Source organism: Thrips palmi, unplaced genomic scaffold, assembly GCF_012932325.1.
Source record: "Thrips palmi isolate BJ-2018 unplaced genomic scaffold, TpBJ-2018v1 HiC_scaffold_12, whole genome shotgun sequence".
Lineage (NCBI taxonomy): Eukaryota > Metazoa > Arthropoda > Insecta > Thysanoptera > Thripidae > Thrips > Thrips palmi.
Window position 1 is genome coordinate 445974 of NW_023144623.1, and position 17086 is coordinate 463059.

At 44.2% G+C, this 17086-nt stretch overlaps 2 protein-coding genes across 31 annotated transcripts in view; one reads left to right on the plus strand and one right to left on the minus strand.

Annotated features, from left to right (window-relative positions):
• The window catches only part of LOC117640739, a 43262-nt gene that overhangs the window by 13379 nt on the left and 12797 nt on the right, over positions 1-17086 (minus strand). The gene's annotated exons all lie outside the window — the stretch shown is intronic.
• LOC117640740 lies at positions 855-16546 on the plus strand. 17 transcript variants are annotated; one of them, XM_034377608.1, is made up of 10 exons: positions 2330-2350; positions 2672-2769; positions 5903-6037; positions 6410-6471; positions 8115-8294; positions 10172-10311; positions 12571-12777; positions 13030-13310; positions 14143-14250; positions 15553-16546. In XM_034377608.1, exons 3-10 carry the CDS (start codon positions 5906-5908, stop codon positions 16168-16170), a joined length of 1728 nt encoding a protein of 575 aa, XP_034233499.1. In that variant the 5' UTR covers positions 2330-2350; positions 2672-2769; positions 5903-5905; the 3' UTR covers positions 16171-16546. The 17 variants fall into 17 exon arrangements, with proteins under 17 accessions (XP_034233511.1, XP_034233510.1, XP_034233508.1 ...); XM_034377620.1 differs by lacking the exons at positions 2330-2350; positions 2672-2769 and adding an exon at positions 855-876; XM_034377619.1 differs by lacking the exons at positions 2330-2350; positions 2672-2769 and adding an exon at positions 1407-1429.

Sequence of the window (17086 nt, forward strand, 5' to 3'; positions counted from 1 at the left end):
CGCCTGGGGCCCCCTAGGCCTGTCTCATGCTCCGTGTTCTAGCCTCTTAGGAGGGTGCCTGGTCTCGCACTCGGAGTGTGTGGGGGGGGGATGTAGTGGAAGCTTGACACTGGTTATATTGAAATATTTGTATTTTTTTTTACTTTAAATTAGGATATTTGATCAAACATTTCACAGTTACATCCAAAATTATCTTGTATTTTTTGAATAATTATTTTATTTTATTTTAATTTCGACCGATCGTGCACAGCATTACCTGAGAAGGTGTTAACATATTTTCCAAATATTTTTTTTTTAAATCCAATTTCGAGCGACCGAGCAAGAAATATTTGATATTGCGGCGGGCGTTTTTATGAATATTAATATATATTTTCGAGCGATCGTGCATGTATGTACTGAGCCACTACCACTTTCCTTCCCAAAATGGCTCATATTCGGTTGTTTTATAAAACTGACCAATGAACAAGAATTTGACTTCAGCTGACTCCAGTCTAAAAAAAACTCTTCGTATGAAGCCTGGTGAACTCGTGTAAGTTGTCAGAATGTCAGAAACATGTCTGAAATCCCGATCAAAATTCGCACACCTCTGAAAGCTGAAGTTCCGAAAACTTGACCTAAAATGGATGGCCTGGTTTCTACAGAATGTCAGAATGAGTTTTCAGCGTTCAGAGGTGCGCGAAATTCGATCAGGTTTTCAGACAGATTTCTGACGTTCTGAAAAGATTTACATGAGTGGGGTTTCGGGACCAAGAGAGCAATTTTTTCCTGCCCACGTGGTGTTATCGTTCCGTCAAAAGGGGAAGAAACCGCGCAGACTATTAGGACCGGCTGTTTTGAAGCTGTGGATTATATAGTCAAGAAGTGGCGTGTAAAAGGGTGAAAATAAGTCAGAAGCTTACATTTGGTTACTATTACACCTTGGGATGTGCCCTAATACCGACGTTAAAACCCTCAATAGCCAGCGAGCCGTAACAAAACTTGAAATCCCAGAACGGTGCCTATTTTTCAGGTATGCGGGGTCAGGGGTTGGTGGTGACCACCATTCTACACAGAATTACTTGAATTCGGAGATAAGTTATTGTGAGGAGTCGTTGGTCGGGGTTACTATCAATTTTATGGCCAACATAGCCCTATCCTATGCACGCTTTATTTCGTAGTAGCAAAATTAAAACGGTAAACCGCGTTTTCCTGAGGGCTTGAGTTTTCTGGTCTCAAGTTAGGTGGTCTCTAGGGAAACGTCTGAAACGGACTACGAGAAGAAACGTTGAGAACTTAAGAGTGTATTGGGTATACACATGGAGCGAGTACACACTTAACTTGGTAGTGTCTGCGCCAAGGCTGGATTTGCCGGCACGAGCGAGCACTGAGCAGCCGCGAGAGTCCCGTGTTTATCTCACGCTCACGATAAGTGTCAAACAGCTTTGAGCACGTAATGTGCTGTGCCCGATGAGCTCTAATTTATTTTCTGTAATGTAAAAAGCCTAAGAAATATTTGCTTCGTAATACGAAGAATAGGGTATTTCTGCGAATCGTGCACACTAAATGTTAAGTACAATTTTGTACGAGACGTCATAGTTTTTGGTGCACACGAACTTTTCGTACAATTTTCGTACGAAAAACTGCACATTTTCCGCCATTTTTGTACAATTGTACAAACTATTGTACAAATTTGTACGAAAAGTTCGTGTGTACAAAAAACTGTGATGTCTCAAAGAAAATTCGTACAAAAACATTTAGTGTGTGAAACGGAAGGAAGAAGTACACCAGTAAGTGCACAACTTCCGTCCCCTCGCCTGAAGAGGGGTAAAGACGGCTGCCCCTGAACCCCTCCTCAGGCGAGGGGACTGAAAGTTGTACACTTACTGGTGTACTTCTTCCTTCCGTTTCAAGATTCGCGAAAATACCCTATTCCTGCTTATTGCGAAGAAAGAGCTTTGTAGACATTTCCGAGTGCGGAGGACTTTAGGGACGTCCACAAGGCAGGGTGACGTGCAGTGCTCCCACACCTAGAAAACAGAGACACCACTGAACCTCTGTTGTTGCGCTACCGCCTCTGGCTCGCGAGCTTGGCCCTCATCACATCTTGCGTAACGCGACTTGTCTTCTGACTCAAAGGAGACCGTAGATCCTGGGACTTATTTGAGTAGATTTATTTGAGTTTAGTCTCGCCTGGCCAGTCAAACGCAAGGTAATCCATGAGTTATCTCACGAGGGAATTTCGGAAGGTGTACATATTCGAAACTTAACACGCGAGCGGTTGTTTTAACAGTGCGGTAGTTTTATAAGCCTGCTCCACAGAACACTTGAGCAGGGCTTCTTACTTCCAATCAGTTTGCGACCTTTCCATTTTGTTAGTCTCTTCCTGTTGCTCTACAAATCGTAAAGCGTACACTGTACGCTCTACGGAATATGACGGCCGAGCATGCACCTGCTAGAGCTTAAATGCCATGCACACGCTGACTGAAGCATACATCTAGTGCATAAGGGATAGGGAGTTGTCTGCATCAGGAAGCGTGCACTAGTAAGTGCACGCTTGACAGGCATGCGCTAGCTAGAGCGTGCTTGCAGGCATGCTCCAGGCGGAGCATACAATGTTACGCTTTTCGATTTGTAGAGTGGTTGTCGTTGACGATTTCACGCTTACGAATCACTGATCTAAATATTTTTTTAGCTACCTTCCGTTCAACACTTTGCCTTCTCGGAACTGCTAGTAGGACTGTCTCAAATTTTGAACTTCAGGGTTGATCAAAGTGAAGCCCGGCAATTCAGGTACACATTCTGAGCTTGTTACCTTTTTCGTCGGAGTTTTAGATGTCCGACTTAAGGTATTATCCCTGTTACGCTTTCAAGTAGCTTTTCATATTACAAAGTATTTTGAGCATACGTAAGCTTATATAGAACATACAGTAAGTTCGGAATTTACGAACTATTTCTTCCTATAACGAACTAGATTAGGTTGTACTGTGTGTGCTCACAATACTTCGTAAGGTTTTAAACGTGCGAAAATGCCGTTACGGCCATCCTACGACTTCCCCGGGGAAGTCGTGGAAATGGCCGCTACGGTCGAGGCTAGAAATTTCGCCGAAGACGGTCCAAAAGTTCCGTAATATTCGGAGAACTGAACGAGGGGTGAATGTCTCAGCGTTCTGGTGTACACATGAGTACATGAGAACGGGTGAGTACACCTTACTTTGCTCACAAATTTCGCATTTGTAAACGTTTAAAGGCTTTATTTAGCGTTTTGACACTCAACGCCAAATCAAGCGAAAAAGTACTGATTTTCACACTTATTAAACTTGTGAGTACACTGAGTACGGGCAAATTTGTACACATGAGTACACTAGTGATTCACCCCTCGGAACTGAAGCTATGACGCCACGATTGTGACCGTTACGCATGCTTCTACGGACAATGGCCCGACTCTTGCTCGAGTGCGCCCGCCTTCGGACATTTCCATCGATGGACCCTATGAACAAAGACCGATGTCTTTTGGGTCGCTCGAACAAAGACCGATCTCCTTCGGGTCGCTCCAACATAGACCGATCTCCATTTCGGCCGTTTCTGCATTCGTCGCTTTTTTATCTTGTGGTTCTCGCAACAGACATCCAACTCAAACAATAGTTTGCAGGTTGTGTTCCAAACATGGGGAATGATTATTTTAAACTCATTTGTGTGGAATCAAAACGTAGAGATTGTTCTTGAGACTCCAAAATGAACGCGTTGAGAGGTTAGGTAATGGAGATAGGTCTTTGTTCGAGTGACCCGAAGGAGATCGGACTTTGTTCGAGCGACCCAAAGGACATCGGTCACTGGTACTTTGACAAAGTGACGAAAGTCCACAATCTCTTATTTTTCAGGAGAGTCAAAACAAGTCTAAAATTTGAGCTGCAAAATAGAGTTCTGGGATTTGATGGTTGAGTTTAACACCATAGAATCCTGAAGGCATGAGTGTTCTTTAGGTTCAAGAGCCATTGCAATCGGCAGCTTAGTTCCCGAGATAGTGGACATTCGCCATTTCTCAGCGTACGAAAATTAGGTCAAAACGACGAAAGTCCAACAGTACTTTGACAAAACGACGAAAGTCCAACCGTACTTTGATAAAACGACGAAAGTCCATACGTAATTTGACAATATGGCGAAAGTCCACCTTTACTGCTAACACAAATTAAATGAAACTTTTCAACTCTGGCATGTTTTATGTTCATGCCGTCACTGAACTCATGAATAATTATCTTGATTGGAAAGCAATAGTTAACTACGACCGGTTTTTGCAGTTGGGACTTTCGTCATATTGTCAAAGTACGGTTGGACTTTCGTCGTTTTGTCAAAGAACGGCTGGACTTTCGTCATTTTGTCAAAGTACAGTTGGACTTTCGTCATTTTGTCAAAGTACGGCTGGACTTTCGTCATTTTGTCAAAGTACAGTTGGACTTTCGTCATTTTGAAGTATTTTCCTACGCTGAATCTATTAGAGATATCGACATATGCTTTTCACCAGTCGACAGAAAATCAAAAGTTCTAGAACGCAGCCAAAAATCTCATTTTATCAAAATTTTGGACTTTCGTCACTCTGTCAAAGTATCAGTGCTTTGTTCATAGGACCCATCGCCATGTACGTTGAAAGTTCCGAGGGAAGTGTATTCTGATGCTTGTATCAATGTTAAAAATAAATTCGGAAATCCCGGGCAGTACGATACGAACACTCCAAATCTAAAGGCGGTAATATTTCCACCCTTTACTGGCGGTAATTTTGTATTGGCGGTGTCCACGTTTTACCGCCAATACGAAGGCGGTACAGAAATTACCGCCCCAACAGAACTGTTTGTACCTCCTTTCGAGAGCTTTACCGCCTTTTTCTTGGCACTCTGAGGGAACGTTACGGGCGGTAATATTTTGTACCTCCTTTTACGCACCATCTAAACGGCGCGCAATTGGCGGTAATACACTGTACCGCCGTTTTCCCTTCGGTTTGTAGGGTGCGTAATTGGCGGGCTCCAGATTTTACCGCCAATAGGGTACTTTCGTAGATCCTGAACCGGAAGCAAGCCGACCAGCAGACGCCAAATTGGCCGGAAACTAACCTCTCTTCGGATCTAAAACTATAGCCGATCTGTACAAAATTGCTCGCGAAACACACATGCACTGCAAGCAAGTATCAAACGACTGTTTATGTTCAAGTGTGCCCGATACGTTTGACTAACGTCTCTTTCCCATGTCAAGTTTGGATCTACTTCCGCCAACATGGCGTCTGTGTGCTTCCGGTTCAGGGATCTACGAAAGTACCCTATACGAAAGCGGTACACGTTTTACCTCCTTCGCCACACCGTGTGTACCGCCCATAGATTTGTAGTGAAGCTTTGACGGGATTTGTCGAACACCTGAAATGATTTTGTACAAATTTGTTAGAGGCATTACAGTTTCTTGAGTAGAAATGATGGTCACGTCTACGAATTTCGGTTTAGGCTCTTGAGCAGTTAAAAGTTGAAAAAAGTTGTGATTTTAGTGAAAATTATAGCAAATGTCGCCTCTCAGTCACGTGTGGCGTATGGTATGGGTTAAGAAAATTTGTACATCGCTGGCAGACAGTTGAATTTTGTCGTGCGGCGAGCCAAGGGCGTATCAAATGACCCTCCAAAATTTCAGCCGGATCGGCCGAGCCGTTCGGGAGTAGGATACCAACAGACGGTCGGTCAACAAAGAAACAGTAAAGGTTTTTCAATCCCACCCGAGTTACGGGCTTCGCTATCCCTCAGTCAAGAAGTTCTGCATAGGGATGACCCCATATTAAATAAAATTTAAGTCAAAGTCATCCTAATGCGTAATTTTTCTATCTCTAGTCGTTTGCGAGATACAGAATTAACGTTAATGGCAAGAGTGTAATGTTAGCACGCCCTGCTCGCAGACCATGGAGTGCCAGGTGTGCCTGGAGCAATTCAACTTGGTGGAGCGTCGGCCGAAGGTCCTTCCATGTGGGCACTCGTATTGCTTGAAGTGTCTCCAGCAACTTCCGACCAAAGTGTGTCCCCTGGACAAAAAGGTACGTGTAGCAGTGTTGGTTTGCCGTGTCATTTTGGTCCCAGAAGGAGGAGTTCTCTTTAGCATACTCAGTTCACATGAGCAGGGTTGTTAACCTCAATTTAAAGGTTTACGACGTTATCGTTAAACTTAATGCAGGCACATACTTCTTATCTGCATGCCTGGCACTGGCAGGCGCACACTTTTTTGCCGCATGCCTCAGGCACACCACTTACCGCCGAATGCATGCATACAAGCAAGTGTGTGCCTAAGGCATGCAGCAAGGAAGTGTGTGCCTACAGGCATGTACCAAGAAGTGCATGCCTGGCACACACTTGAGTTTACAGAGCATGTTCCAAAAAGAGATGAGTCTTATTGTTTTTCCCCTGTCTAGGAATTCCTCGCCGCCCCAGAAGAGTTGGTGGACAACTTCTCGCTGCTTGACACTCCCAACAGGTGAGCTTGTGGTGCGGCGACTCTCACACTAAGTCCCTTCAGGCGAAATCCCTAATGCTTGTCTTGCATGATGTAAGAATTTAAAAAACAAAATTAAGACAAAGCACTAGTTACCAGTTGCTGCATTCATGTCATGATTTAAAGCCATCAATTCACTTTTGAAGATGATAGCGCGATTTCAAACTATTGTACTTAGCACTTTCTAGTAAAAATTCATTTTTAAATTATGTCGCAAAAATCAGAATGTTGATGAAAAGAGATTTGTGCGAAAACAAGACTAGAAGAATCCAATTAGGGGGAGGAGGGGGGGTAAAGAGAAGAAAATCGATTTTCAGTTTTTGCTTTTTTTCGACTCTTTGGGCCTTAGTACAACCAAACCTGACCATATTTTGACCCACAGCACCGTCAAATCGGCATAGGGAGCTTTAAATTCGTACAATCACTGTGAGGTTAGGTTAGGCCCTTCAACTTAAAACCGCGGTTTTTCTCGTTAACTTTTTTTGGACCTTGCGCGCAGGATATCTCGGAGACCATAAGAGGTAGAATGTTGTGCGATAGCTTAAAATGATCAGTGTTCAAATAGCTAGAAGACAAGGGAGAGTTTTTGTCAAGAATGTGTCTCAATCTTTAGTTACAGGTCAATGAATGTCCAAAAGCGGCATAAAAACAGTCATAATTCTAGTTTTCAAGATTAAGACCGAAAGAAAACATGTTTTTGAAATCCGGCTCCCTTGTTTTCCTTCATTTTGACCATAAAAAGATGTTGCAACTTCGTCAGATTTTTAGGACAACATTTGGATTTGAAATCCTGCGCGCAAGGATTAAAACCCAAATATGGACCAAATCTAAAATGTTTGCGGAAATTCAAAAAGTGCCACCAGACGCGCAACAAAAGATGGTTTAATGGTAAAAAGGCATGGAGAATCCAATGGTGATGTCCATTTTCATGTCAGGGAGACAAATATGTAAGAAAAGACGGCTGAAAAAACATGGAAAAATTCGAAATTTTACTTAACGCCCCCCTTTAAGATATTGTAACAGCCACGGCAAAAACGGTTCCTAGATACGCTCGGCCACTGGGCCTGCCCCAGACGGGCCAACAACGGGATTAGCCCGCGGACACGACCCGTTCATTTTGCACTATTAGGATAAATTTATATACTTCTGGCACCGCGATGAGACGAGGGAGCAATTAAAACATTCGATTTGATACATTTGGAATCCCAGAAGTTCACCCGTTGCTGTGTATGGTGAGTGACACCTGTCACGCTGTGCACTTTGACGTGCTTGCAGCTTGCGAGCACTCCAGGATGAGCGAGCATTGTGGTTTACTCCCAGGTGGAGCATGCCATGCACCGTTTTGGTTTTCCATAGAAGTCGCTGGGTCGTTCATTTGTTTCCAGGCCGCACTGCAAGAAAAAGTGTGAATAGCACAACAAAAGTACAACAAAAACTGTACAATAAAAGTACAACGGGGATTGTACAAAGTACAATGGGAATTGTACAAACCACACGTCCTGGACTGCCCAGCACTCGTAATACCAGTTCCATTGTACTTTGTACAACTACTTTGAAAGTACAATAAATTCCTGATAAAAAATTTGCCAGTGATTGTACTTTTGTTGTGTTTTTTTTTCTTGCAGTGCGCCACGCTTCTGGTGCGTCTCGTGCAAGAAGGAGGCGTCGGCCGAGTGTGTGGAGGACCACGCCGTGCGCAGCCTCAAGAAGGAGCGAGCCGCGGAGGCGGAGCGGCACCTGGAGGCGCTGCAGCAGGGCAAGGAGGGCCTGTCCAAGCTGCAAGCAACGCTGGTGTCCGCCTACCACTACTGAGTAACTCCACCCCAAGGTGGACCGAGATCTGGGATTGGGTCACGGATTCGGTTCAAACTTTGTGGGTTCAATAGGTACCACTAGGACCTATCAACCCTAAAAGGAAAGTTGGCTAGCTCAAATAGAACCTGAGATATTTGCATTTTTCTACATTTGGCTAATTTAGCGGAAAAATGTCGCTTTCTGATTTTTTAATGGTAAAAGTTGTTTGCTTAGTTCTGGCTTATGTTTCTTCTTTCTAGTCATAAAAAAAGAAGAAAAATGGTGGTAGGCCAAGTTTTGTACGTTGCTTGGTTTGGCCTACTCAAGCAATTTTGTCGAATTCATCGAAACTCTGATACCCAAAATACTCCACCTTGGATTTGACCCTGGTAAGTCTCATTTCACTTATTTTACTCTAATAAACAATTGCTATATAGTCCCTTGCACCAACAACTCCATATAAGCCAGAAAAATAAAAAACACAATTTTTCAATTTTCTACTTTGACCTATTTTTGTTGCTTTTGTCAAGATTAGGGCTTCTACATGATCTTAGGTGACAGGGAAGACCCTCCCTGCCCTCAAGTATGATTGTATCAACACAGACAAAGAGACCCAAACTCAAGGTGCACTAAAAATTTATAAGGAAATTGTTTCGAGCAAATTTTGCAAGTTTACGAGGGGTGTGAGGAATTTAAATCGGAGGAAAATGTGATGCTTCAGCCAAAAGTGGATTTGTGGTTCATTAGTTAGCTTTCTCTGGTAGGATTGGTGCTCTTTTAACCATGAGAATGTTCCTCCTTGGTAATCAGTGATAAAACCCTCATTCGATATAGGGTTGTTGGACTTACGATTTCAACGCATTAACAAAGTAATGACCCATTTATTTAGGTTGTTTGCAACGTATAAGTTCAACCGCTTAGTCTCAATAACTCAGCCTGGTTCCATTTGGTTTGTTAATTTTTGAGACCAACTGGATTACTACAGACCAAGGGGTTCAGCTTACACGTTGCGAACAACCAAAATAAATGGGTCATTACTTTGTTAATGCGTTGAAATCGTAAGTCCAACAACCCCATACCGAATGAGGGTTTTATCACTGATTATCAAGGAGGAACATTCTCATGGTTAAAAGGGCACCAATCCTACTAGAGAAAGATAACTAATGAACCACAAATCCGCTTTTGGCTGAAGCATCACATTTTCCTCCGATTTAAATACCTCACATCCCTCGTAAGCTTGTAAAATTTGCTCAAAACAATTTCCTTATAAATTTTTAGTGCACTTTGAGTTTGGGTTTCTTTGTTTGTGTTGATACTATCTAAATGGAGGGCAGGGAGGATCTTTCCTATCACCCAAGCTCATGTAGAAGCCCCAACCTTGACAAAAGCGACAAAAATAGGTCAAAGTAGAAAATTGAAAAATGTGTTTTTGATTTTCTGGCTTATATGGAATTGTTGGTGCTAGGGACTATATAGCAATTGTTTATTAGAGTAAAATAAGTGAAATGAGACTTACCAGGGTCAAATCCAAGGTGGAGTATTTTGGGTATCAGAGTTTCGATGAATTCGACAAAATTGCTTGAGTAGGCCAAACCAAGCAACGTACAAAACTTGGCCTACCACCATTTTTCTCCTTTTTTTATGACTAGAAAGAAGAAACATAAGCCAGAACTAAGCAAACAACTTTTACCATTAAAAAATCAGAAAGCGACATTTTTCCGCTAAATTAGCCAAATTTAGAAAAATGCAAATATCTCAGGTTCTATTTGAGCTAGCCAACTTTCCTTTTAGGGTTGATAGGTCCTAGTGGTACCTATTGAACCCACAAAGTTTGAACCGAATCCGTGACCCAATCCCAGATCTCGGTCCACCTTGGGGTGGAGTTACTCTACTTCGACCTGGAGAAATGCTTGGAAAAGCTCCAGCGGGAAATGGCTGATCTGGACACGGCCCGGGAGCGCGTGCAGGACGCGATGGAGGCGGACTCCGGTGGCTGGGAGCGGGCCAAGGAGACTGCAGTGCCAGGAGGTAATATACTGTTAATAAACGTTGTTACACGACAACAACACAATTACCAACCTCGACAACGCTGTTGTTCAAAAGTGAGTTTACAAACAACGAATTTGTTCCTAATTATTTTTTTTTACTAATGCTGTTTTAAAACAATCTTTTGCTGTGTGCTCTGGAAACTCAAGTGTGTGCCAGGCATGCACGTCTTGGTGCATGCCTGCAGGCACACGCTTCTTTTCTACATGCCTGGCAGGCACATACTTCTCTTCTGCATGCCTGGCAGGCGCACACACTTCTTGTTGCATGCCTCAGGCACACATTTGCCGTCGCTAATGCATGCATACAAGCAAGTGTGTGCCTGAGGCATGCAGCAAAGAAGTGTGAGCCTGCCAGGCATGCAGAAAAGAAGTGTGTGCCTCCAGGCATGCACCAAGAAGTGCATGCCTGGCACACACTTGAGTTTGCAGAGTGCTCAAGGTAGGTGTACGCCAGACAGTGGCTTGTAACGGGCTTCGCGATACTGCGTCAGCTCCGACAATCCACGCCTGGCGTTTACACCTACCTTGGCCTGCGGCGCTGGCCTGCCTTCGGCTGACTCTCTCGCCACACATCGCCACACTAAGAGACCCGATTGCACGTCAAAGCATCATTCGGTTCGAACCTTTATGTTGGGGGGTTCCGCCCCCCAGACCCCCATTTCAAGTATGGGGCGGGGCGGCAAGGTTGGTTCGCTGGGCAAACTGCATGACATTTTCTGTTGGACACCCCTCAAATTCTGGCTAGCTTTTGTCCCATTAGGACTCCCACCTGGGTCAGAGGTCGAAATAGATTCCATTTTTATTACCAGCACCCTCCAAAACATATGAAATGATGTACAACTTAACATGACAACATATGTGAGTAAAAAGTTAATTTTTTCTTTGCCGTTTTAAGTGTTTTTTGACTGTAATGACCACATGGATTGAGGTAGAAAGCTGCATTTTGGTGTGTGGCGAGCCAACAGGGTGTGCTAACTTAACACTTATTTGCGATTTTTGACATTTTATTTCGTAAGCGGCTGGAAATAAAAAAGTTATGCATAGAATAACTTAAATTCAAAGTCAAATTTTAAATTTAAGTTACCCTGTGCATAACTTTTTAACCTTTTGTCGTTGACGAGATAAAGGCACCCAAAATTTCAATAAATGTTAAGTTAGCACGCCCTGCGAGCCAAGGACATACCTAATGACCCTGCAAAATCTCAGCCAGATCGGCCGAGCCGTTCAGGAGTAGTGCACATACACACGCGCACGCTCACATGCACACTCTCAGACTCGTATTGACTTTTTATCTTTTGCCATAAAGGTTTTTGTGCAAACGTAATATGTAATATTTTCTTTTTTGCTATGCACTATTTTGTTCATTGTGTAATGTTTATAGTCCATTAAACCGGACTTAATGTCATTTGCAATGTACTTCTCAATTTCTACATGATATATTGACAATTATATCCCTAAAACGATCAAAATTGTGCATAGTTAAGGAGAAAATAGGACATTTTACGTTTGCTCAAAAACCGCTATAAGCAAGAGAGAAAAAAGTCCTTATAGGTCTGAGCGTGCAGACAGAAAAAGTTTTTTAACCCCACTGGAGTAACGAGCTTCGCCATCGCTCAACCAACAAACAACCGAGACTATGTAACTAGTGATCACATCGGGTCACTGTGACTTAACTAATTCTGTGACTAAATCGGCAATCAAAATTGATGCTCACAAGGCTGCCACAACCTGGCCAAAGAGTCCACTGAACGTGGTGTCTGCCAGAACCGGACATCCGTCGCACCCACTGAGAATGAATGGGTCACCACCCTTTAAATGGGTGATGCAACTTCGTTGCCTAATTTTGGGTGAAGAAATATTCATCACCTGAAATTTGGTAACCGGCGTTAGGTCGCCACGGTAACGTCGTTGGCGACGCCGTGAGGTCCCCGATGACCGCTATGTGGCGTTGAGGCCTCAGGGTCTCACGGCACGGCGGCCTCAACGCCACATAGCGGTCATCGTGTTGGCCCCGGAAGGACGCGGCGTCATCGACGTGACCCAAATTTGGGCGATCTAACGCCGCTTACCAAATTTCGGGAGATGAATATTTCGTCACCCAAAATTGGGCGACGAAGTTTCATCACCCATTTAAGGGGTGGTGGAGGTGATCCATTCATTCTCAGTGCCGTTAGGAATTGTAATCTGCATGAACTTCGGGCGACCCATGAAAGACTCGGTCTAATATCGTGTCCTGCAGGATTAGCCAGGGACGCTGTGCGTTTGCTGGCCGACCTGACGGACCCGTCGGTCGAGTGCAGTGTCACGGTGCGCCGCGGCGACGTCGCGGCGTGGGAGGGGGTCGTGAAGCCCGCGGGGAAGCCCGAGGCCAGACTCCTGCTGTGCCGACTGGCGTGCTTCGGACAGCTGAAACAATCTGCCCAGCAAGACGATCACCGCGATGTTGGTGAGTACCCGCAATGTCCGCTAATGGCCTCAAAATGGCTTCAAAATTGAAGCGTTGGGTCGAGCAATAAGTTTGAAGACGTTCCGCTGGAAATGAAGCATCGACCAGAAACACCCACATGATCACGCATGCATTTAGTTAGGGGAAATCTGGTCGGATTAGCCACTCTTTATTTCTAGCGGAAACGGACTTACGTTTTGTTTTATGACTTTGCAGCAGTGCCTTTGGTTGCTTATTGGTTATTTTCCGCAGCAGTACACTGGGAAGAGAGCACCAACACTGCGAACATACCCGGGGCGCTCATGAAGCCCTCAATGGTGATAGGCAGCAGAGTGGCGCGCGTCTGGAGACATGGCCAGTGTGGCTACGAGAAGTACAAGGACTTCGAAGGCACACCTCCAGGGCCTGGAATTGTGACTGCGTTTTGCTATGATGGAGATGCGGTCAGTGTGAAGTGGCACCGCACTGGCCTGGTCGGCACGTATTGGATGAAGCCTTTTCATTACGACCTCCGTCCGCTGCCACCGCAAATGGTAAGCAGAGGAGGAGCAAAACTTTGGACCCACGCCACTAAAGAAAAAAGTGGCGAACGGCACGCCAACGGCTCTGTATTTAATTTTAATTGCAGTATATTAACATCGACATGCATAATACTGAATCAATAATTCTTGGGCAATTTTTTTTGTTTAAAACCTTTGTTGTGTATGCTGTTTGAAAACAGTTCCGCCTTTGCGGGGGATCGTTACACATCCAAACTGGTGCAGCAATGGATTTTGTGGTCCATGGTATTGTTTTTAGTCCTGGGCTTGCTCACATCCGCGTGTGACGTTACGCGGTGACGTGGGACGACGCGAATAATTGCCCCTGAAATCTACAACTTCAATGCTTCAGTCTCAAAATGTAGTGTGTCTTGAAAATGGAGCGGTGTGGAACTTTTTTATAGTTTATCTCTAATTACGGTATTACCTTTCGACAATTTAACACAAGACGCCAAATTTTTCGAAGTTGTACGTGATGTCACACAAGTTGCGTATGATTCTGTGCACACTAAATTACTACTTAGTTTTTTTTTCATAAGCTTTGCACATAACTGAGCATGCGCGTGGAACGCACGAATTAATGTGCAACAACGCGACTTTCGTGTGCAGTCACGCACTAACTCGTGCATTATAAAAGAAATTTAAAACTATGATCATAGCTTATGCACAAAATGTTACATAGTATTGAGAGTGACGAAATTCCCATGAAAAGTATATTTTGCAACTAAAATTCTTTTGAGAAACTGATTTTGTTGCATATATATTTTAAATGTACTGGTGGAAGCGAATTTTCGTGAACTAATATCTCTGACTGTCTCCTTCTCAGGAAGCGAATGTTGGAGCCGCACCGAGGGCCCTTTGCGTCGATTCCATAAGTGCATGCGCTGATATGAAACCCAAATGGAAGCTACTGGCAGACACCAGCTTTGGCAAGGTACCTTAGATGCACTGGTGAAACAAAGGCATTAAAATTATGCCCTTTAAGGGCGTCAACGATTTACGCCCTTAAGGGGGCAGTCTCGTCCCTGTACCCTTTTTTAGGAGGGTTTTCCCCCTCTTTTGATGGCGATGATTTTTCAAATATACCTCTTAGAGACAAACGGTAAAAACCAAATGAAAGAACGGAATTTTTACAACATTTTCAAAAAATAAATTTTGTTTTGTCTTTGGTTGTAAGGGAGTTATAGGTAATTCAACAAAAGCCGGCAAAACATACAAAATTTCACTGCGCGACATTTTTCTCCGGAAGTTCTTAACTTTCTGGCAATTGGTTTGCAGCATTTTAAAGATAAAAAAAAATTGTCTTTACTTTGGCCTACAATCATCCCTATAGCCCAAGGAAAACGTGTTTTATCAACGTATCCAAATATCTCTACAAACTTCGGTATGGTTTTAATAATGGTTTTCCTTGGGCTATAGGGATGATTGTAGGCCAAAGTAAAGACCATTTTTTTATCTTCAAAACGCCGCAAACCAATCGCCAAAAAGTTAAGAACTTCCGGAGAAAAATGTCGCGCAGTGAAATTTTGTATGTTTTGCAGGCTTTTGTTGCACTACCTATAACTCCCTTACGACTGAAGACAAAACAAAATATTTTTTTGAAAATGTTGTAAAAATTCCGTTTTTTCATTTGGTTTTTACCGGTTGTGTCTCAGAGGTAAAAAAATCGTCGCCATCAAAAGAGGGGGGAAAACCCCCTTTAAAAAGGGTTTATGCCTTTGGGAAGGGCATTAAAACTTTGCTTCAAATTCCGATACTATTTACGCCCTAAATAGCGTAATTTTTATGCCTTTGTTTTACCAGTGTGTAGTATATAAGTATATCGCCCACCCAATAAACTCAAGTGTGCTTCAGATTGAAGCATGCCTGCAAGTACATTTCACCTACAGCCAATCTGGCATGTACACTCCGCGCTGCCAGGCGCCAGGCGTGGGTTGCCGGAACTGGCGCAGCATTGCGAAGCCTGATATAAGCCACGGTCTGACGTACACCTACCATGTTAGATATCTTTAGAATGTTGAACTCAAAAACTCCTAAGCAATTCTCATCCAAGACAATGGCATGTAGTATCATTTTTGACGTTTGTTTTGGTGGGACGATTTCATTTCAATGTAAAGCAAAACAACAATGTGTACAGTTTCATAAAGCACAGAAATCTGGTACCCACGAACCCTAGGACGGAGTTTTCGTTTCCGTGCTAAAAAAAAATCTCAGGCACGTCGTTCTTACTGTTTAGGTCCACACCCTGGTCGGCCTGCACTGCGAGCCTGACCCTCAGTGGAGCCTGACCGTGCTCCAGCAGGTTGCGCCACACCTAGAGGGCCTGCAGCTAGTGACCCCCAAGCAGCAGCACATCGATTTGGTGGCGACAATGTCGCGCCTCAAACACCTGTCCATCACCAACTTGGCCGGGGAGCAGCTGCGGGAGGTGAGCAACATGGCGTCGTTGCGCAGCCTGGAGGTACACTGCCAGTTTGCCGCCCCACTGCCGAAGCTCACCTTCCCAGCCACCCCCGTGGGCCTGCAGTGGCTGCGCTGCGGCGTGCACCCGCTGTCCACTGCCCTGGCCCTGGCGCGCGCGCACGCTGACACACTGGAGGAGCTGCAGCTGGTGGCGGCCTCACGGCTGCCGTACGGCTGCCCCGACCTGGCCCAGCAGCTGCAGCGCTGCGGCTTCAAGAAGCTCAAGAAGATCGTTCTGCTGCGGCAGGACGCCTACGACAACTTCTGTCGCCATGGCGAACCAAGCTGCAAAAAGCAGGCTTTGCACATCATGTACTTCCTCTCGGAGAGTAACCTTAGTGTGGACGTGCTGTGTTCTGCTTGCAACCCGGAGAAATTTAAAACGAAGTGACTGCCAATACTTTATTTCACGATCAGCTTACGCGCCACTGTTTTTGTCTGATTTACAATAATAGTCATTAAATCAAAGTGAACTCTTGTCGAATCTCGTAGCTCAAGTGAACATAGCTGGGCACTTTTATCAATTTTTGATCCACTCGGAGATCATTCTGGTCGTTTATCTGTTTGTACGATGTCACAAATCTCACAAAATCAGGTGGTTATCCTAACGAAATTCTCGCTTTTTCCTATCAAGATTTTAGTATTGAAAACGTTTTTGTTACCAACAGAAATGTAATTTTGTATTATTTCTTATGTGAAGTTATGTTACACTTTTGATATATAAATTTGTGTTCGTAATACAGAGTTTTGTGAAATGAAAACTTAAATTGAAAACTTAAAGTTTATTAAAGTTCCCGCACTCCAAATTTTGCATGCCCTGAAACTGGGCGTCTTTGCCGCCTGCTGCACTTTTAAGCGCACAATTCGGCCAGTTTCCAGGAACACCTCTGTCGCGTAGTCTCAGGGTCCACAAATCACCGAGCAACTTGCCTTAACCCGAGGCTCGGCAGCGTGAAAGAAAGGGGCCCAATTGGTTGCCCAGAAACGAGGCACCTGAGCAAGGGAGGGAGCTAGTTGCGCATGATTTGAGGACCCTGAGACCAGGCCCCAAAGGTGCCCAGGGAAGCTGGCCGAAGTAGGCGCCCTGAAAAGTGGAGGCGTCAAAGGCGCCAAATTTGGAGGGTGGTTCTCATACATCTTTCTGAGTTTACTGAAAACCATTTTGAGGTCACTGTCAAGTGAAAAAGGAGACAAGGAGACCATTTAAGTTGTTTTATTCATTTCGGAAACACGACGATGAACTCAGGAACTAGTTGGACTTGGGGTATCCAACTTGAGGGATAAATCCGTCTAACAGTATATTCATT